The 22163-nt window shown below is 42.1% G+C and overlaps 6 protein-coding genes across 7 annotated transcripts; 3 read left to right on the plus strand and 3 right to left on the minus strand.

Annotated features, from left to right (window-relative positions):
- Positions 1-223: 223 nt before the first annotated feature.
- frs3 (fibroblast growth factor receptor substrate 3) lies at positions 224-6292 on the minus strand. The gene is made up of 5 exons (XM_070903313.1): positions 6203-6292; positions 5840-6026; positions 3584-3745; positions 1724-1845; positions 224-1641 (listed from the first exon to the last, which is right to left on the minus strand). The coding sequence occupies exons 1-5, from the start codon at positions 6266-6268 to the stop codon at positions 319-321; spliced, it is 1860 nt and encodes a 619-aa protein (XP_070759414.1). The 5' UTR covers positions 6269-6292; the 3' UTR covers positions 224-318.
- Positions 6293-10338: 4046 nt separating this feature from the next.
- On the plus strand, positions 10339-12880 carry tspo (translocator protein). 2 transcript variants are annotated; one of them, XM_070902292.1, is made up of 4 exons: positions 10339-10696; positions 11623-11798; positions 11892-12030; positions 12157-12880. In XM_070902292.1, the coding sequence occupies exons 2-4, from the start codon at positions 11626-11628 to the stop codon at positions 12328-12330; spliced, it is 486 nt and encodes a 161-aa protein (XP_070758393.1). In that variant the 5' UTR covers positions 10339-10696; positions 11623-11625; the 3' UTR covers positions 12331-12880. The 2 variants fall into 2 exon arrangements, with proteins under 2 accessions (XP_070758393.1, XP_070758394.1); XM_070902293.1 differs by having other exon boundaries at positions 10339-10689.
- A 386-nt stretch (positions 12881-13266) lies between these two features.
- Positions 13267-15039, minus strand: uqcc2 (ubiquinol-cytochrome c reductase complex assembly factor 2). Its single transcript, XM_070902294.1, has 4 exons — positions 14882-15039; positions 14046-14120; positions 13535-13601; positions 13267-13451 (listed from the first exon to the last, which is right to left on the minus strand). The coding sequence occupies exons 1-4, from the start codon at positions 15017-15019 to the stop codon at positions 13345-13347; spliced, it is 387 nt and encodes a 128-aa protein (XP_070758395.1). The 5' UTR covers positions 15020-15039; the 3' UTR covers positions 13267-13344.
- Positions 15040-15128: 89 nt separating this feature from the next.
- Positions 15129-16761, plus strand: tomm6 (translocase of outer mitochondrial membrane 6 homolog (yeast)). The gene is made up of 3 exons (XM_070902734.1): positions 15129-15262; positions 16282-16417; positions 16639-16761. Exons 1-2 carry the CDS (start codon positions 15165-15167, stop codon positions 16376-16378), a joined length of 195 nt encoding a protein of 64 aa, XP_070758835.1. The 5' UTR covers positions 15129-15164; the 3' UTR covers positions 16379-16417; positions 16639-16761.
- Positions 16762-16783: 22 nt separating this feature from the next.
- On the plus strand, positions 16784-17793 carry c3h1orf74 (chromosome 3 C1orf74 homolog). Its single transcript, XM_070902733.1, has one exon. The coding sequence runs from the start codon at positions 16892-16894 to the stop codon at positions 17708-17710; it is 819 nt and encodes a 272-aa protein (XP_070758834.1). The 5' UTR covers positions 16784-16891; the 3' UTR covers positions 17711-17793.
- Positions 17794-19352: 1559 nt separating this feature from the next.
- sirt4 (sirtuin 4) lies at positions 19353-20886 on the minus strand. Its single transcript, XM_070903408.1, has 3 exons — positions 20402-20886; positions 19615-19909; positions 19353-19505 (listed from the first exon to the last, which is right to left on the minus strand). The coding sequence occupies exons 1-3, from the start codon at positions 20884-20886 to the stop codon at positions 19353-19355; spliced, it is 933 nt and encodes a 310-aa protein (XP_070759509.1).
- Positions 20887-22163: the final 1277 nt, after the last annotated feature.

Genomic DNA, 22163 nt, shown 5'->3' on the forward strand with positions numbered 1-22163 from the left:
ATATATGATTTTATGCTTACATATAAATATCCATATATCCAGCAAACAGTTTTTGCAGTAAAAACTGCCAATTTCTCGAGAGAGAGCTTCACACCACATATCTAATAAATAACACAGAATAAAATGGCAAATTCTCCTCAGAGATTTCTCATTTCCTTTTATATGCACAGATAGGTTTCAGTAAGTTCTAATTAGGTACCTGTACTGTATTAGTCAGCCCGACAGTTGAATGGATGGATGACAGTGAAGGGTCCAGTGTGCTAAGATGAGGATAAGCCTTCATCTGTCTTCATCGCTCCTCTTCAGTTTGAACACCATTTACAGAGGCAGGTCTGTGCTGTTGTGGCGAGTCTTTCTGGAAGTCCCATCATCCCTGGGCAGAGCTTTCTGCAGGTTGGACATGGCAGCGGTCTTCTTTAGGTCAATGACAGCGTAGCATTCACTGCGCCGGGGTGCCTGGGGGCCACATTTTTTGGGTGGTAGGCGCTGGTGCTGTGGCTGGGTCTGGGCACCCCCGCTGCTGAGGGCTTGACAAGGAGGTTCTCCCTCTAGGTCCACCTGGATGTAATTAAGCTGCCGCGAAGGAGGCATGTGGCCGTGCTCACAGCCTCCAACCCCTGACCTCGATCGTCTGCGGAAATCAAAGCTAAATATTCGCCCCCCTCGGTCCGGCTGACATGACCGTGGATGCGGGGGGCAGGCGTGTCGGAGCCGGGGCGGCTGGACCTGCTCCGTGTTGACATAGTTCTGCAGGGCGTCTCGGTGGATGCCCCGACCGTCCTGGTGGTACCCGTTGGGTGTCCCAGGGCCTTCTGAGAACTCGTACTCATCAAAGTCTTCCTCTTCTTCCTCGTATTCCTCCTCATCCTGCTCATCGTCTTCCTCTTCCTGTTCGTCATCCCGCTGCAGAGCGCTGTACTCCCACACCGGCGGCAGAGAGGGCAGGTTCTCGTAGTTGAGCAAAGCTGTCCGACGATGACCTCCGCCCATGCCCCTCTCGCAGGCGTAGCCCTGTGGGGGCAGAGACGACGGGCCGTGGGCGTGCGGGTGCAGGAGGGAGTGGGAGTGACTGTCCCCGGTGCTGCTGCTGCTGCTCGAACCCACAGATTGCGACACGCTGCTGGGACTCAGTCGCTGCTTCCGGCCGCTCCTCAGGCCGTTGATGTTCTCGTAGGTGAGTTCTCCGCTCTGGCAGCTGTCCGGGTGCTCGAGGCCCGGGTGCCGGTGCGTGTGGTGATGGAAATGATGATAGGAGTGAGAGTTGCACAGGTGCATAGAGGGCTCGTCTCCATCCGTCTCTGAGCCTGTTGCACCCTCTACTGGCTGAAGGCCGTGAGGGTTGTGCCCATGCCTCTCCCTCTCCCTCTCCCTCTCCCTCTCCAGCAGATGGCGTTGTGCTGGAGTGGGGCCCAGCATGAATTTGACCTCCTGCGAGGACGGCTGTAAGAACACCTGAGGATCGTTATGCTCCTCCAGGGGACAGCACCGCAGGTTGGACTGCGGATTTCCTTGGCCCCCGACGGGCATAGCTCCCCGTGTTGTTTCAGGGAAAGCGCTGGGTCGCACCTCAGGCAGGGAGTGCACACAGTGACGCACAGAGAGATCCCCCTCCATACTAACAGTATTTACATAGGTGTGGGTCTGTTAGGGAAAACAAAAACAGGGTCAAATGGAGAATTAGCAGAGATACAGTGAACTATAAAGGAGCATGAACAGGTCTTACCTGGTCTTCCAAACCCATGAGGCTATGTCCATGATCGTCAGCGAGAGAGGGTTGGGAGGAATCACCTCTGATTGGATAACCAGGGTATCCATTGGGAAAAGCCTGGACAGGGAACGCTGGAGCTGCGAACACATTCATGTGACAAAATAAAGAGACAGACAAAGAAATGCAAGGCGGCATCTGTGATCAGGTGGAGTCAGTGAGCTGCAAACATGCCAAACCCAGAGAAAATAATGTGTTATGAATAATATTTATTTACTTTAAAAAGAGAAGTTACAGTAAATATACTTCCAATCAAGTATAGTTAAAATGTTTTTGGTTTATAACCGTAGCCAAACCCTGACTTGGCTCAAAAGATTCAGTATTAGTTCCTGTATTTATTGTGGTTATGGTCAAGTAAAAATAACAAGTCAATGTGTATGTTTTATTCCTCAAACTCAGTTTCTGTTCTGAACAGAATATAGATAGATAGATATCACTATCAGTATATTTCAGTGGAACCTAAAGAGTTTTATTGTCAATGGCTTTTGAGACTAATCATTTTAAAGAGGATATAAATCATGCAAACAAAATCAGAATTTCATACTTTACCGCTGTAATTTTCTTCTCTCTACAGTAGAGCACTTTGTATACAGAAAAACCTCCTAAACAAACATTTTCTTTCTGTTTCCCTTTTTTTGTCTGTTAACTGGTAAACTGCTGTCAACAAGAATGACATATTCACATCTGAGGCAACAAAAGGGATCCAGTGGATCTACAGGCGGATCTGATATATAAATAAATATACTAAAAAAGCGCTGCCTGCCAACGTGGACACGATCCAGCTGTTAAACATAGCTCCAACACTGACACTGACTTGCTATTTCCTGTAACATTCTTCTCGAAAGATACAAAAACTGGTTTAGCCAGATGACATGAGGATTTAATATCAAGGTACAATATTGCAAGTTTAATTGCAAGACTATTCACTTGGTCTCCCTTTGCGATATAAAACTGCTGAAGAGAGCAATATGTCATTTGTCTCCTTTAAATTTCAAAGTGCTCCATGAGATACTGTAGACTGTCGCACCTGGAGGGGTGTCGCTCCTTTATTGAGTGCTTATTTGAGTAACAAAACACTTATAATGTCTAATGATAGTGTTATTTGTTTATCATAATCATATTTACTTGGTCCAGCCAATATCTATTCAATATAGGGACTATATTATTAGAATCAATACTGCAGTTTTATTGATAGAAATATGTTACAATAGCCACTTGAGTATTCAAAATCACTTGATAAACATTCATTTTAAAGTCACATTCTGTATTAGATTCAAATTATGAATTAAAAAAATATATGTATATGTAGATTCTCTCTACAATTTAAGATCTCACACTGTGTCAGATGGTAAATGGCTGCACTTATATGGCACTTCTATTTACACACACACACACACTCACACCGGTGGCAACGAGCTACCATGCAAGGTGCTGGCCTAACCGTCGGGAGCACGGATTAGTGGCTCCACCTCCTGATCCACAGGCGCGCAATAAAATTCAACTTGCTACCCATTTAAACAGGTGAGCTATGACCTACGATATGTCAATATGAGAATTTCATCACAATGCAGTCTTTATGAGGACATTAGAGATATAATAGTAACTTTTCATCCAGCTCTAACTGGCCATATGAAGTCTATGGCTGCAGGCTGTGTCTCTGCTCCACTTGGTGTTATTTGGATACCTTAGTATTTGTGACTCAGAAGATTCAATTTGACCTGTGACTATTAATAGCTTACAAATTCTGCTTCTACAATTAATCTTTAGTGTATAATTAGCAGGAGTGTGTCTGTGTGTGTGCGTGATGGTGTGACTCACTGTTGGGAGTCTGTGGCGTGCGAGACATCTCCATCTCTGGTGTGTGACCACTGCGACTCATCATCATTGACTCTTCCACCACGTTGATGCTGTTACATTGCATCAGCTCCTGAAGCAGATTGAAGATCTCTTCTGCCCGGGAACACTTGAACGCAAAGATCCCTGATCAAACGAGCAACAGAACAAAATCGTTAGGCTACAATTAGTCATCAATAACATAATGAAAAGACAAAGTCCATCTCTAACACCACGGCTGAAGGATGGACTGTTATATGAATGATTTATAAATGCTGATAACACACCATATCAATAAATAGTCAACTGATAATTTGGCTTTAGGTTGATAATAAATAATAATGTGGCTAAATATTTAACATACCAGAAGGGTTTAGTTTATATTTTGGTTACAAGCACACACGGGATGCCTGTTGTCCAGTAACACTACATGGGTGAACACAAGTGATGTGTAAGATCACAACCTCCTCTCCACTTTACTACACCTGACAGCAATAACAACAAATGTTTCTATATGTGATCATAGTTTTATGAAAAAAAAAACTGAAACCTGGAGCCAGTCATTGTCACTTGGCGATGAAGAAGGGCTTTGTCTTTTTCCTTTTCAGTCGGTAAAAAGAGGGCGAGTGTGTGGGAGCACAGCGTACACACTGTATGTGAGCAGAGGGTGATGTGGCACCCACAGGTGTGATTCATTTGGTATTATGCTCCTGACTAAAGCATGATAGTCAAATGGTTGTAAGCTCACTGAAATAAAATGAAACATCATTGATCTTTCACTTCTCCACGTTTAAGGGCAATTATACTCCGTCAGAGCTGCTTGTCGGAGAGCCGAATAGCTTTGGAAACCACCTGTCCGACATCGGATTAAGGGGGGGTGTGTCCGACCATTTCTGTAACTTTCTGTAAACAGACGATCCAACATTCACACTCACTTCATGCAGTGATTGGTCAGCTGTGCAGAGGAGGGACAGGAGCCAGACTTCTTTCAAGTTCTCTTTCTGTGTTCTTGACACAACTATTTATTTCAATTTTCATGTGAACAACTGAGTGCAGCACTATAAATGTCTTCCAGGAGAGACTGAAGATGTGTGCTGTCATCCCACGTATATAAACTGTATCAGGTCTCCTCCTGGCTTTTCACTCCGCTCTCTCTCGAACTAGTTAGTAAGACTTGCTGTCTGATCACAGTGGAAATCAACAATAGCATAATCCAACCCTTACAGTTGTACACAAAAGACCGCTTTGTGCTCCTGTGGGTCGACGTGGCAGAACACATGGTAGAAGTTGTCAAACAAGACGAGAGAAGGTGAAAACATTATGACGTGCTCGTCTTTTTGTGGGGATGTTGTGTTGGTTGTCCTTCACTATGACACACTACTTCGGATAAAATGAGCAGTTGTTTCACCACACCACACTCATTTTCGTTCCCGACACTCCACTCTGGCCATCATATCGTGTTGTCTGTATATGACATTAGCCTTTTTCACAGAAGTCATTTTGACTTGTCATAGCAGGAAAAAACACAGGTGTTCTGTTACTAAAACCACTAACAAGTGCTCCATTATATTCAAGTGTCCCAGTAAGTCATGACAGTGTGACAATGAGACAGCATGCACAACACCAGGACCCTGAAAGTGAAGTAGCTAAAGGGAATACAGCCATTTTATTATTAACACCTGTGCTTTTCCTACTGTGACATGTTACAATTAGCCTGGGAACCAAACGAATCTGCGAGCTCATGTTCTATTTGCTCTGGCAGATACGTCTGGTCCCCCTCCCATTCAGACAGATTTCCAGCCGACCTGGATGAGGTCGGGCCAATCACAACCGTTTATCTAATATGGGGCAGGTTTGATACAAGGACTGACAGAGGAGCGCCGTTGAGGCATTTTTATAAACAACCAAGATGGCTGCCGCTGATGTGGAACGTTTTGTTGAATCGGCACGCTGTAGCTGTAGTTTACATTTTTCCATCGCACGTTTCGTTGCTCTGATTGGTTGTAGGTCTATCCAATTGTGTCCAGAGGCGGAGAATGAACGGAGAGGTCCCAGACTAATTTGCATTTGTGTTCAAATGTCTTCAGTGAAAAAACTAAAGCCTTGTAAGCAACGCCACACAAAGCATATAAATAGAAAACATAAATAGTAGATTATATGTATTGGAAAAAACATCATCATCATCATCATGACTCTACAGCTGTGTTTCTAAAGCAGAGACACAGAGAAAATAAAGCCTACCCTGCCCAGTCTGACAGCGACGACCGCTCTCGAATGAAAACAGGTTGGAGTCGTAGCCGTAGCGTCGCAGGCAGAGATACGGCCACCGGATGGCGTCCCTCTTGCGTGTGTGAAGAATGAGCTCGGTCTGGGTGAGCTCCATGATCCCAGAGCCCAGCTCGTTGCCCTCATCGTCCACATTGGTGACCTAGGACAGGGGCAAGAAAAAAACGTTAAGATTATTGCAATACACTGTAAAATACCTTTGCTTATCACAGCATAATGGTACAAAAAGTGGTGCTGTTATACAGGAGAAAACAGCTCAATTCACAAGACAGATCTAATGAAATGTGTTGAATTTAAAGTTATTTGGGGATTATTGACCTTAAATTTGGTGAGATGGTTGTCTCGGATGGGGTCTCTGTACAGACAGCTCCAACAGCTCCCCATAGCTTCAGCAGGCCAGCTGAAACCTGTAATGGAAGCGAACATCATCACCCACTGCCATTAACAACATCCGCAATTTAATGCCAGTTATCCAACTTGGACAAAACAACACTGAACGTCCAACTTCAGGGAACAGGCACACACAAACTTCTTACTCAGTCCAGGCCATCAGTGTAAAGGGATTCACGTCTCAATCCCAGGATCTTCGACTGGGCATCGTCATCACAAGCCAGTTAGTTTGTTGGACTAACATCTTCAAGAAAAGCATGATGTTCTCTTCCCTGAAACCATGAACAACATTCAGGTTTAGACATAAAACTTGTCTGCAAGCAAATGTAAATCATTTTAGCAGAAATATAGGTGGACATCCTGGTGGAGTAGGGATGTAAACCTGCTGAACCTGTTGCATGTCATCCCACCTCTTTCTCCCCTCATTTCCTGTCGCCTCTCTACTATCTACTGCCAAAACCCTTCAAATTAACTTTGGATTAAGGATGTTTAAAATCATGATTACCAAACATTTATGACTTTTTAGCGACAAAGTTACAGTTGCATGTTTTTGATCTTATACCCGTTTATCAACATTATGATATATCTCCTATTTAAGCAGATTGACATAACTAATCCACATTAAATCCAGTTTCTTCCTCAATTTTATTTTAAAATAAATTATTTCCTTCTTTCATTCCCGGTGGTGTCCCGACTTAGTTTCAGTCCTGTAACAATCCCTATGTTGCTACAAATAAAAATTTTGAATTGAGTGCTGCTATTGGCAGATAACCTGAGTTGACGGAGAGGAAAAGATGGGCCGGTGCATCCCTAGTTGAAAAGCTAGTAAGTGGACCTTTAAGTTGAGACTATTTTGTCGCACATCTCCTATGTTCAATCACAAATAAATCAGACATACACATTTTTAAAAAAACTACAGTGAGCGTCCTGTAAAGTTATTCCAAGGAGTTTAAAAAAAACTCCTCTGGATTATCAGAACAAATATACAAAACAATCTGACACATCTGTGATGTGAGCTCTAGACAAACTGCTGCACTGGACACTAAAGACAAACAATGCCTCCTGGTTTCTTGAGCTCACATCTGCACCAGTGCTAGTCCTGTGATTTCTGCTCCTTGTCACCCTCACACAGATTTCAGATCAACACCGCCGCATTATGTGTGCTGTAACCTGGGCCTCCACATCTGACTGGAGATGCCAGGCTTGGACTCTCTCTCTCATTCTCACACACACATACACACACACACACACACACACACACATACATACATACATACACACCAATTCACAGCTACCTTGGATCAAACGCGAGCAGGCTAAAGAGCTCGGCTTTACGTGTACACACTTGTCATACAGCCAGTGACTGAATGGGGCTTTCCCTCCACATCTGGGCTATTTTTACAGCAGAAAACACACAGTCTCTCTTTTTTTTTTGCTCAATTAGCCAAGCCGACGCAGAGCTCCAAAACAAGTCGACAGCGAGGCTTCATCTGCTTCATCAATGTGCAGAGACTCCAGCACAGCCAACGCTGCCATGAAACCAGCACACTGACACTAAAATGCACAGCGACACGGTTCAATGACCATTTGTTCTCATTGGTGTGAGGATACAATAGCGTGAGCACATAGCAGTCAACGGGGCAAGTGGAGAACGACAGCGATGGTTTGCTACTCACATGTCTGGCACGGATTTTTTTTATATTAGCCCTAATGCGAAATAAGCATTGAGACTGCGAGTGGTTGTCGGCGGCGGCTGCTGCTGCTGCTGGTTAGCGGGATGTGGCACTTGCACGGCAGAGACGCGAGTAAAAGATGCAGTGAGAGCAGTAAAAAATGTTGTTATTTTTTCCCCCTTCTATTACGCCCCCCTACTGCAGCACGGGCCTCTGCCTGTATGACATTTCCCAAGCAGCTGGGGTGAGAGTTCACCGCCAGACAACGAGGCTGAAAGCAGCGACAAGAAGGTAAGAAACGCTGGAGGACCGGAGAGGAAAGGTGTGCCTGCCTGACGGACGAGGAGAGGGGCAAAAAACCCACTGAACTGGGAGGAAAGAGCATCTCTACCAGTGATGCACCGCCGTGATTTTACTGTGAATATATGACTTTGTTTTATTAAAATGTTTTCTCACCCCGTGTTTTGCTTGTTGGTACTTCTCTTGGATGTTTGACCGGCTATGTGCAGAGTTTGTCACTAAAAAGCCGGTTTCAGATGCCAAAGTTTCTCTGTGCTCACCGCACAGTTTTACATTTTGGGAAAAACGCTATTTCGCTTTCTTGCTGGGAGTGATGCCACTTTCATGTCTCTGCTGTAAATATGGAGCAACAGGCCAGCAGGTGGTCAGTTTAGCTTAGCATAAAGCCGGGAAATGGGGAAACAGCTAGGCTGGCTCTGTCCAAAGATAACAAAATCCACCTTCCAGCACCTCTAAACTCACTTAGTAAACTATTATATCTAGTTTGTTTAAAGTTTAAAAACAATAATTTGCCATTTTACAGGAGGTTATGTGCCGGACTAGTTGCTAGGCAACCAGTGCGGAAGTTACCGGAAATAGTAATCTCGTTACAATGGCTTCTGTCTGACGACCACAAATTCTCCTTTTTTGACAGTGCAGTCACTAGATTTTTTGGAAATACCAAATCCCACAAACCAACCTATTAAACCTCTAAACAGCTCGGAAATCTTGGCATCTTACATATGACACAACACAATTTCAGACTCAACACCACTTTTACAGCGTAGTGGAAATCAAATTAAAGAGTAATTTAACAGAGCCTGAATATCTTGTTTTTACTGACCTCCGTTGGTTTAACTTCACACCTTGCTGCAGTGACAAGACACCATGAAATCGCTGTTGGGTGTGGTTACAGGTGCAACAAAGCACACTTCTTGTGTCAAATGTTTTGATTGCACTGTTTAGTTGGTGGAAGTTTTATAGCAGGTGCTGGTGTTTCACATATGCATAGTGCAGTGGTGATTGTAGTAGTTAGCTTGTATAAATTAGGTGTTTGTCGTGTGTGACGTACTGTATATGATAGTTGGCAACATGCTGGCACTGTCAGTACCTGGCCGTCATTGGAAAAAAAAGGCAATAATTGACAAGTGTCAACACTATATACATTATACAACATGCACTATCCTACATACACTATACAACGATATATAAAACAATATATACAGTGTTAACATTTAACAAGATATCATTGTAGAATGCCAACAAAATAATTGTTTTATTTTGTTTAAAACAATATGTTTAAATGTATCTATTTATTTGTATATTTCATGTTTATTTCCATAGGGACTATTTATTTCCATACTCCATAGAGTATAGAGCATGGACCAATGCCACATACCACTGTTTTCATAGCCTAAGCCAATGCCTCTTTAAAAGCTGTTTCAGCTCAGGTTTAAAATGAGCCCATTCATAAATGAGTTATGTGGGTAACAAGTTCCATATATTGATCCCCATGAACAGAAAAGGACATCTATCCAAAGGAGGATTTGCAAAAGGGCACCTCACAATTCCCCATAGAGATGCAACTTGCATTACTGAGCCAGAAACCCTGAGCGGTACTACTGTGTCACTGGGCACCTTAGGAGCCTGTTTATTTAGGCATTTAATGTTAGCAAATGTAATGAAATGATCAAAACTTCCTAAAAAAAAGGCAGTGGTGATATTATATATATCGATTATATATCCTCTTAATAATGCTTTGTGACCTTAACTTAAATGGGAAAAGATCATAGAATGCAGAAAACTATTTGCAGCATAAAACGGTAAACAGTCTCTAATGAGTCTAAACGTATGCACGTTGGCTTTCGCAACCATGCAAACCATTTTAACATGTTTCTCAAGTTTTACTAGCCAGAAGCATATTTTAGCTTTTCGTAGAAACTGATGAAAGAAACTTATTACCAAACCCCACAGTATCTAGCTATGGGAGGGAGAAGGGGTGGGAACTGTCTTGGCGGTTGTTTTACTCTTTGCTGTCGCCTATCTGGTCACGTCTCCAGCTGTTTTGTAAGCGACGAGGAAATATGTAATAACTGGCCGAACAGGAAGTAAGGTAACGTTAGCGACTGTATTTTGTGGCCTTTGGACTTTGGGGAGCACGGTAGCGTTATACAACATGTCTATTTAGCTACCAACACACTTCACCAACCGTCGGCCCTCTCTTGACTTTGTCCTGGCGACCAATCGTTGCTAACCACGCTGCGACGTCACAGAGTTTGGCTGTGTGCAGGGAGTGTCTGTTGAGTGTGTTACTGACCGGACCGATAAGATTAAAGCCAGCCCTGCCCGCTCAGCACACTTATATCACAATACAGCAGCATGCCTGAGGATCTCGCTGTTGGTGTGTAGCATTAGTCAGACCAAACAACATTGACACTGTGCGGAGGAGCTGACAACTGATGAGTAAGGAGTAAGTAACGTGTTACACTTTATGAACCAACATGCAATATATTGACGGTTAAATTATCTTTGACAGTGACTTTGACGCTGCCGAAACTTGACCTGGTGCCTTTTAGTGCCGTATGAGTCCTACAATAAGAGCGCCTAACGTCTTCCCACATAAAACGAAGAAAAGACTGATTAGCTTAAAATTAGCACGTTGGCTGTTGAGTTGATAACGGATTTGGTCATTATTTATTATGTACACCGCCAGTCGCGTTACTCTGTAACGTGTTGCCAAACAACCATACCTGTTAATGTTTTTATAAAGCTTATAAATCGTACAATAAAACTTACAGCCTTTGAGCATTAAAATCAACTTAAAGAAACACGAAGCTTGCTTGAGTTCACGTCATGTGTACTTAAATTAAATTACTTCAAGTTAGTCTGTCAGTTGAGTCAGTAATAACTGACAAAAACTGGAGTCGACCTGATCCTGTCCTAAAAAATACCTTTCTCAAATATAGTCCGACCAATAACTGGATTAAAGAGGCCGGTACTAATATTAATGTTTGCGTGTTTAAAGCAGCTATCATCAATATTTTCATATAAACAATGAATCACGTAACTACTTGTATGGGGCATGTGAATGGGGGTCGCCAGTAGTGACGGACCACCTGACTCTGCAGTTCCTGTCAGCTCTGCGGAGCTTTAAAGCGTCTTTCAGTTCATTGTTTTGGTTTTCTGGCCCAGCAGGCAGCTGTTTTCAGTGAAAAAGCTCTAAAAACCAACTGTACTCTACCTTCCCAGCACTAGAATCTGTTGAGGAAGAATCTGAGCAGACTTTCAAAGCCAACTTTCAGTTCTTGACACATTTTGATCATAGAAAGTATTTTGGTTTGATACCCAGCCCTGTCAGAGGTTTAACAGCTATGATGTGTCCCACTCTTCTCTCAGAACATGTGGCTGCCCATGCTTGGAATGACCGCCCTGCCACACTTGGGAGGGCTCTACGGCGGTTATGTGACACGTAAAGAGGTGAAGACCTGGTACCCAACCCTGCAGAAGCCATCATGGCGCCCACCAAATGCAGCGTTCCCTGTTGTGTGGACCTGTCTGTATACAGGCATGGGGTAAGCATCATCGTGACTGGGTCCTGCATCTTTTTATTCTCTGTGATGCAACATCCTTATCTAAATTATCCTATTTTAAATTTTGTTACGCAGGTATGGCTCCTACCTGGTGTGGAAAGAGCTAGGAGGTTTCACTGAGGAGGCACTGGTTCCACTGGGACTTTATGGGCTGCAGCTAGCCCTGAACTGGGCCTGGACTCCTATCTTCTTTGGTGCACACAAGCTGAAATGGGTAAGTTTAACACACAAATGTAATTATTTCCTTTCAACTGGGAGAGTTTGTGGGGGAAGTAGCAAGTGTGACAGCTCAATGTCCTACATCTGTGTCCATTTAACACCCTCAATCTGTCCAATTCAGGCACTCCTTGAGATTGTGCTTCTCACTGGGACCGTCGGAGCCACTATGGTGTCTTGGTATTCCATCAACCGCACTGCCACTCTGCTGATGGCGCCCTACCTGTCCTGGCTGTGCCTCGCCACCTCTCTCAACTACTGCATATGGAGAGACAACCCTGAGAAAAAAGAAGAGTAGGAGACACTTCTGTGTGCTTTGAAATCATTTGAATTTGAATGTCCAACTACTATCTCAGAGGGTTAACATTACAATACTGGCTTGTCAAAGATCAATATCTGCATATATGTTGACTACTGTGCACAAATTATTTTAAAAATCATCAATCAATCGTGTTGTCATAGTTTGTCCAGCAGACTTGTTTGTTTACAGTCACCTGCAGCATATTAACACCTGAGCAGGTGTGTTACTCCATCTGATAAGGATAAGTTGAATGTTTGACTGTAGAACAGTCTCTGAAATTTTTCATAGCTTTGTTGCCCAGATTGAATTCATCCCTGCTGAAATGAAGTGCATTCATTCAAAGCTCTTTACATTGTGCATATTTGACACAACAATGCAATATTGATCAGGCTACAGGCTCAAATTGAAGTGAAAGAGAATCATTGTCTTATGGACTTTTTAAATAAATTTGTTGTGTATTTCAAGTAAAGTGTAAAACTGCATTTGTTTGCATTTTTATATAAAGAATGTCCCATGTTTGCATTTATAATGAAGTCTTGTGTTGTAGTTGCTGCTATTAAATAATTAAAATAAAGATTTCTATCCAATATATCCAACTATTATGTTTAGAAATCATTTTAAAAAGGGCCAAAAACTTAGAAAACGCAAGTTTCCACCAAGTTTCATTAAAATATTTTAACACATTAAGACAGACCAACTAATACACAGAAAAATAACAAACAAAATATTCTTGGTGGAAATAAATATTATCTTGCAATTAAATTCTGTCTATTTAAAGTATTTATAATCTCCTTTGTGTTTGTGGAGGGAATTCCTCTGCAATCACCCTTCTTAATATTATGTTGTGTCTTGATCCCCCCCAAAGCTCCAGGCTACACAACATCTGCAGTTAGTTTCCATTACAATCGATCACAAAAATAACAAAACACTCCATAAAGATATCAACCATAAGCTTTATTTCTATACATGCAACGAGAAAATGAAAGAAAGCAAAGAGAGAGGAAAACAAAGTTATTTTTCAGGAGCTTTCTCTGGAGCGTCTTCTGGTGATTTGGAGAATCTCTCCATTAACGTCTTCCACAAACCCTTTTTTTCATCGTCCATCTGTTGCACACTCCCTGTACGATGAAAAGTCAACAGTAACAAAAGTGTGTTTTCATAAATCTGAAAGATAAACAAATGTGAAATTGTGGGTTCATACCTGACAAAAGCACTTTACACTCTTCCACTGTAACTCCAGTAAAGCTTGTGTCTCTCACACGAGGAAACTGTCAACAGACACAAAGATATGTTTGACATGTTTGCATGAAATTCACACAGTTTCACACAGGAATACACAATATATTACACAACACAGTTGTGGGTGAATAAATTGTTTGGAGGAATACATCTGTTTTCGGTTTCTGCATGTTTAAAGCTAAAGTCTTAAAGTTTTAAAACACAGTTTTATTATTGTGTATGTCAGTGCTGGTCAGTGTTATTTGTAACCAAGGCACATGAGTTTAGAGAGACCTTTGTACCAACTATAATATATTTTGCGAATTAATGCTAAATAGTAACTGCCACAAGATCTTCTTTACAGTCTTGAACATGTTGGAGACGTTATTCCTTAGCTGGTACACTTCATGTTACAGTTAATTCATTAAAATGTGTAGATATAGCAGAAACAGATACAGAAGCACATGAGGTATGTGAATATATACTGTACTTACTCGTTGTCTGTATATGTTGCCGTTAATACGGGCCAAACTGTCATACATCTGGTCGCACTTCTCTGGATCTGAGATCTGGTGGGAAAAATGTATTGATTGGACAAATGTCGAATGCTAGGACAACAATTTCTCATTGAGAACAATGTGAACGCTATCATAAGCAGACAGATTCCATTCAAAAATATACAACTTCAGCTATTTTCCAACTACTGACGTTTTGTAAGAGAATAAAACTGAGGAAATTATGAAAGTACAAACAGATCAAATGTGCCACTGAAACTATTTACACAGATATGTTGGCTGATAAGTAACAAGAACTTGAAGTACAATACAGTATGTTGTTGTTGTATTTGTGTTGTTGACGTGTTTATGTTGAAAAAGAATATGGTCCATCAGATTTTTTTGAACTCTCAATCGATATCAGTATCAGTCGTACTATAATAACTACCCTTTAAATACATTTTGTGAGTAAAAAGAACAATATTTTTCTCTGACATGTAGTAAAGTATAACGTTACAGTAGCATTAAATGGAGTACTTTAAAGTTTGTACTTGTACACTCTAACACTTATGAAACACTGTTACAAATCGATACAGACTTAAGTACATTAGCATTGGCATTGACAATACAATTAGCATCTCTAACGCTGCATTTATAATGTTAGCTAATATCCTTATTAGAGGCTTCACAGGTATCAATCCACCAAAACAGGCAAGGTCGACGGGAGTTAGCGGTCTTATGACTGTCTGTCTTCTTCAGGGTTATCCAGTTAGCTTAGCTCGGTGTGTTGTGTAGCAGAGGGAGAGCTGTGTGTTGTGTCAGTTAGCTAAAAGTACCTGTGTGTTTTCACCCTCACGGAAGGCTGAAGCTACCCTCTGCCGCAGAAACGTTCCCAAATCACGGGTTTTCTTGGCCTCGTCCCGCGGCCATTCCTCACACAGCTTCAGGAACCGACGGTACCTGGTAGCAGACATCTTTGGACATGTAATGCTAATCGCGTTAGGTAAGGACGTCTGAATTAAGAGCTTTATCGCGCGCCGTACTTGTGTTACAGCCAAACTCTTCCTCCTGCCTGCGCCCCTCGTTGCTGCTGCAGTCGTTTCACCGCACGTTAGCAAGATGAGTGGCTCAGAAGGCAAAAAGAGCTCTACCTCTGGTGTTATGGAGTGGATCGGTTCAGCTTGTCGGTTTGCAACAGACAGAAACGACTTCAGAAGGTGAGCTAATGTGGATAAAATTATGTGTGATGTGTTTGAATTGTGTAGACATTAACGTTAGCCCTGTAGCTAGCGTTAGCACACACTGCGTCAGAGAGATTTGTCCTTGTCTCGTTAAATCTCTCTCGGATTTCTGGACAAACCAAACCCTGTAGTCTCTATCAAGACTGGGTCATCAACCGGGTAAAGTGGGTAACTGCTCCGGGATCCCAGAAGTCCAGGGCCCACCGAAAGCTCCAGGCATACTGCATTTCAACTGGTAGTTTCATTGATAACTTCACCATTACACCATGAACACTGCCATGACCTTTGTGGGTCCTGCTGTCTCACCTGGAACTTTGGGCCGTGTGGCAAAGTTTCTGATATTTATTATTTGTGATAATAAAGCTACACCAAGAAATTGGCTGGGCCGATTTATCGGCTAATACTGGCTTGTTGTAGAGAAGTAGTTATTGGTGAACATATCAGTCGATAAATAACAAGAAATTGCAGTACAGAATTGCCAAAATGCGCATAAGATTTTGCAAAGAGCAGCTAAATGTCTTGTTCAGTACATATGTTGGTCACAGTTAAACAAACAAATTTTAACAAATTTCATGGATCATGGTAAATGTTCATGTTGAGGCGTCCCTGTGGCCCAGTGGTTGAGACGCAACGTCCCTGGTTTGATTGATGGGGGACCTTGTTTCCATGTCATACACTCCACTCTCTCTTTACTGTCATGTAAATAAGTAAATGTATGTTTGCTTTGTGTGCATGAACAAAATAATGACGATCATCTGATATATCATTATCAGATTTTGCCCCAAAAATCTAGATATATACAAAACAAGTAATATATTTAATAAAATTGCCACACAGCAAACTCGAGGCCAGGTTTTATTCCATCATAGATAATCTGTGCAGAATACACAGACAGCAGAGGGAACAGGGGTTAGTGGGGGACCGCAGGTGATTTTTTGTAAGAATAAATCATCATTCATGACTCTGCATATCACATCATATTCTTTTTTTCTCAGGAATCTTCTGGTCAACCTGGGCTTGTTTGCAGCTGGTGTTTGGGTTGCAAGAAATCTCTCAGATTTCGACCTGATGTCTCCTCAGCCTGTAACATAACCTGGTCAACATACACCACCGCCCAAAACCAGGATGACGGTGAGATCATCTTCTTTACTAGAGCCAGAAGGAGGTGCTGTCTATTTGCATTCAGTCTGCATTACTGGCCAAACTAATGTGCGCTATGGTAGCAACCTTATTTATCATGAAATTCCTGCTACAAGTTACAATCGAATTACAGTTCATATGCGGACTGATACAAGTGATTTGCTTTAAGAGGTACATGTTTGTAAATGACACAATCTTTTTGTTCCTTTTAGGTGTCTTGGACCAACAAATAAGAAACGAGGGACATGACTTGTTACACATTGAAAACAAATCATCTTGTTGACCTGAATTAGCTTCACGTTTCTGTAGAATATCTTGTTTCATTTCATTTCAAGAGAAATAATCACATTGAATCAGTGTCTCTGTCCTTGTTGAACCATATAATAGCTTTAATTTAATTTTTAAATCCTGAAAACATGTCTAGTCCTTGAAGTGTAATTTTTTTGGTACCTTTTGTCTATTTGAATGGTGTGTCAAGTGATTTCTGCAGCTATGTCCACTCAGGAGCTCTTTGTTGCTGCAGCTCGTAAATGTCTGTCTGCTGGTAGAAAATGTCTCTCTGTCTCTCAGAGTCTGGACCTAGCTGCTCAGGTCTCGGCTGTTGATTTGGGATTGAAGCCTGCGTTATTGTACGATAGCAACGGTGCCAGTGCCGATCAGGTGCAGCAGTATTTGAGCTCTTTGCAGTCGTCCCGGCTCGTGTCTAAATCACTTCTCACGCTGGATTTGAATGGAAATACTCTTATTGTTAATCCAGTTACAGTCAGATCAAATGTAGAACAGCTGTTTCAGGATAGCAACGTGGCTGTAGTTGATGTCTGCCACTCACTGGAGAGGCCCGCCATCACTGACCCGCGCAGAGGAGAGCTGAAGGGCACGACACACGATTTACTGCTTCTCCTGAGAGGGTTGGAACAACTGAAGGAGGCTGAGAAACCTCATTATGTTGGAGAGGAGTCAGAGGAGTGGAACCTGTGCACAGTGTTCGGTCTTTTATTGGGTTACCCCGTCACTTACTGGTTTAATCAGACCGAGAGTTTCGAAAACTGTCTGTCCATGACTCCCCTGATGGTCACTACGGCTTCAGCAACATGGCAGGCGGACACCTCAGCTCACAGATGTTGTCTGTACTCCTTCAGCGTCCCATCTGTTCTGCTCGAAGAGACACAGTCCAACCTGGAAAACTGGAGGCTTTGTTTACAAGGAAGATTTCAGCAGCAAAATGTCCTGAAGGATCTTACAGTTTGTCAATCCACAGTCACCCTGCGCTCTGTCTGTTTGTGATGCTTTCATAAGTTTGTCTTTAAAATAAACTGTTATAGAATATGTGGGTTTACTTCATCACTCCATTAAACTGTGTCAAAACAGCTGTTTATTTCTGAGTGTGCAGTGGTATTCAAACCCCAGCAGACAGTGCACACACACACAACCTCCATTATGACATATTAATTTCAATGTGTTTTTATGTCAGATTATGTGATTAATATTGAGGACAAACAATGACCATCATTCCACAGCCATTTTCAAAGTCGACAAAGTTACCTGTGATATCTTGGAATGTCAAATCGTGCTTCGTTTATCACACTAGATGAGGAGAAACTTGATCATACAGTTACAAAAACACTTGAATCTGAGCAGTAAATGATATAGTTTTATTTAAACAGAAACAAATTATCCTGCTTATCTGAATTAACAATTGAAACAATATTAGTTCAGTAAGCTCTTGATTGAGTCTTTTTGACCAACAGTGTACAGATAAACTGTCCATGACAAATAGCAATAATAGACCTTTTTCATGGCAAGCTGTTGTGCTGAATCTGCAGCGTCGACATCTTGCATCGTGTTTGTCTGAATCATCCTGTATCATAGAGGCCTCACAGTGCAGCTAAATTGATAATATGTGGTGTCAGGGGGCCAATTTATTATATTGTATTGTCAGGTTTGGTTAAATGTGCATCTATTGAAATTGCAAAACCATACATGTGGGGAAAGTGACACTGAAGATGTCCACCCTGACAAACTAATGTATAAAAGGGCTATAATGCTTTGAAATGATCTAAATTATATTACACAGAAAATAATTACTTATGCAAATACAAACATTTGCATAAGTCTTAGGTGAAACAAGATCCACTTTCTGACAGTTTTCTGAACAAACACGCTGTAAAAATGTTTAACAACATGAGACTAACCCATTCCAGGAGAGCACAAATCACACTCTTTAGAACCAGTTTATTGCACTATACTTTGTATAATCTCTTGAATTAGTTTCTAAAACTTCATGAAACACTTCTCTATTGCGTCTTACCTACCACATCATTTTTACCTTTATGCAATAACAGCTTGCACTTCCACAAACATCCTGTGTTTTTTTTTTCATAAACCAGAAGACAGCTTAACAGATTTTTCAATACGATACAGTGTCTCTCATATCTCATTTACTTTAAATAAAAGCAGCATCAGGATACAACAGCGAACAGAGCCTTTGTTGTCATTTCACAGCGTCCAGCTGTCAACTCAGGGCCTTCAGACAGTTAAAGACACACATGCCGTAACATCTACTGTGCATATTCTATGATACCAAAACCCGCTGCAGCAATGCCAAATACATCCCTGACACCAATCTGTTGTGTGCAGAGAAGTTGAATTTCCAAGACAAGCACACTTTATTCTATGTAGGAAAATAACCATTTTAACATTCAACTGTTCTGCATAAACTAGTTGCGGGGAGATATGTCAGTTTCTACCCTACTTTGATAATAGCAGCAAAATTCTCCTGGCAGAAGTGTCGAGGTGGCTTCTTAGACGTGACAAAAGTGCCAAACAGCTGGGGCAGCCACCCTGAAGCTGATCGTGTTGATAACCTGTTTAAATCCGAGGTAGTTTTGACGAGCTTAATGCAGAATAAACTGCATGACCATGACAGTCACAGAGGTTGGATGGCTGACAGCACTTCACCACAGCGGCCGCTCACTTTCAGCCCGGCCAGATGGTCTGCTCTCGTGGACCCAATGTTGAGGATGGCGACAGGCATGTTCCTGTCACTCGCTGCCAGTAAAAACCTGTATCCTGAATATACCTTTGGAACAGAGAGGGACACAATTAAATACAAAAAAATCCAGAAGAATTGTGCTGTAAACCTGTGTTATTTTGACCGAGGTGCTTCACACATTTCTCTAAAAACCTACCTGTAACGATGACCCCACGACCAGCACCGCATCCGACTCCGCCAGTCTGTCGTGCACTGACTGCACTGTCGCTTTGTTCACGGTGTCCCCAAAAAACGTGACCTCGGGCTTCAGTATCCCTCCACAGTCCTCACAGGAGGGAACTCTGAAATGGAGGACCTGCTCGTCCTCTATGAAGACGTCCCCGTCCGGAGCCACAGCTTCGGCCTGCGCCCTCCAGTCGGGGTTTAGTGCTACGAATCGCCTCTGGAGCTCCTCCCTCGCTGAGATGGCACCGCAGCCGAGACACACCACCCTGAGGACACGTGAACACCAATGTTTCATCTTTAAACGCATTTTAGTAGATAGGCACGTGGATGGTGACTTAAAGGGTCAGTTTACCCAAATGACAAAGTTTTCTCTCTTACCCCTACTGGTGTCGATAGTTTTGGTTTTATTTGCCCACGTTTTGAAATGCAATGAAGGTTAATGTAATCTAGTTTATGATGCTCACATCATAAAAAACGTACTTAAGAAAACCAGATTTCTATAAAACGACTTTATTTTGAAGAAATATACCCCAAGGAAACTGTTGATATTGAAGTCTGTGGATTAGCCACAATAACCACGACACTTTTACTGTAAAAGGCCTGTTGCTACTGAACTATTAAATCAAAATGTTGTTTGTTTAAACCAATTCTAACGACTTATCACGCACCAGTATTTAACAATTATAGCTTCTCCTTTTCATTAAGTCCTGGACGAAATCTTAGGTTCATGATTAATGCGTCAGATGATGTTTTCTCACCTGTGGGCGCAGCCGTGGAGCTCAGTCAGTCCTCTCTGTCCTGCCTTTGAATGAAGAGCATCCACATTCTGTGTGACCAGCCAGTGCAGCTTGCCTCTCTCCTCCCACCGCCGCAGGACCTTGTGTGCAGAGTTGGGCTGATGGGAGGAGAACTGCGGCCACCCCACAAAGTTTCTGGCCCAGTAGCGCTGACGGGACTTTGCACTGCGGACAAACTCTGCGTGCTGCATGGGCCGCCTGTCAGTGCGCGCGTACAGCCCGACACCCTCTGAGCGGTAATCGGGGATCCCTGACTCTGTGGAGAGTCCCGCTCCACTGATGACAAACAGGCGTCTGGCTCGGGACACAAAGTCCTGCAGCAGCTCCAGGGAGTGGGCACCAGTGCTGCTGCAAGCGGGGACAAAGCTCAACACACCTGCAGGCACGGAGGATGCCCTCCGTACAGGTGCTGTGTGTAGTGTGAGGATCCGCCATGGTGAGCTCATCTACAGCAACGCAAACACAGCACCGATGGTTATAAATCGCCTTGACACCGCCGGTGACAGGTCACTGTAGAAGTGAAAGCTAACAGTCAGCTAGCTAAGAAGCTAAACGAGTACATGCTATGTTATGGCACTTAACACAACAATTAATTACGTTATAATGTTCTTATGAGCGTTAATGCCAACAAAGCTTCAATATATGAGAGGAAAATTAATTAAAATATAGCATGCAAGACTTGAAACAGTCAGTTGGCTACTTTCCAAAAGTGCACGTTTCAACCGGCCAACAGCTGGCTAACGTTACCGTTACAATGTCAGCTAGCTGACTAACTTTGTTTATGTACGTTTGTTAGCTACTATACCTTATTTATGAGTTACTACCTACGTAGCTGTGGTAGCGAAGTGTCAGCAGCTACACAGTGTTGAATAACATGTCAAACCACGACAGCCTGATATAACATGGGAACCTTTGTTGGGCTGTTTCAGTGACAGCAACCGGAAATACCAGGATTTGCGTAACACCAAACATTGTCGCGCTGCAGTCTGGGAGTTGTAGTGTAAGTTTTTGAGCTAACGATTGCCATGGTTTTATTTGCCAAATTTACTTTTTTTCTGAAGAAATTTAAGTTGTTGTTTTAACATCGATGTGTATTTTTACCAATAGTGTAATAGTAGGTACATATAAATAAATGTTATTATTGATGACAAATTGTAGCACAATCAATCAGAATCAGAAATACTTTATTGATCCTCCGGGGAGGGGGGGATTATACAAAACAATATCTTTAAATTGTTCACCTAAACAGGACATATAACACATATACTTTTGTTATTTTGAATGGAATTTGGTCCATACACGGGTAATATATATATATATATATATATATAGATGACTGAATAACTAATAACCAACTGAATTACATAATTGCTACAAAACTAAGTATAATGCAGTAGTCCTAGCTGTATTCAGCTGTAATAAGTTTTCTTTCTGTGATCAGCAGTTTGGATGTCTTTATTTAAACCAAAGCGTCAATCTCAAACAGTGCTTTAAAATGTCACCCCATATGTCTTCTGACTCCCAGTCTCACACTCACTTTGAGATTTATTAACAAATACAGTAATATAATTGGTGCATATAAAAATGTAACAAGAAAGGCAAAACTTGGATCATTTACACATGGTTACATTTTACATTTTCTACTCACATTGATTTTACACCCATATATTTACAAGTGTAGTCTTTTGTCTTTTGGTATTTACCTCAATTTCTTTGTGTGAGG

The sequence above is a fragment of the Enoplosus armatus genome, chromosome 3 (assembly GCF_043641665.1).
Source record: "Enoplosus armatus isolate fEnoArm2 chromosome 3, fEnoArm2.hap1, whole genome shotgun sequence".
NCBI lineage: Eukaryota > Metazoa > Chordata > Actinopteri > Centrarchiformes > Enoplosidae > Enoplosus > Enoplosus armatus.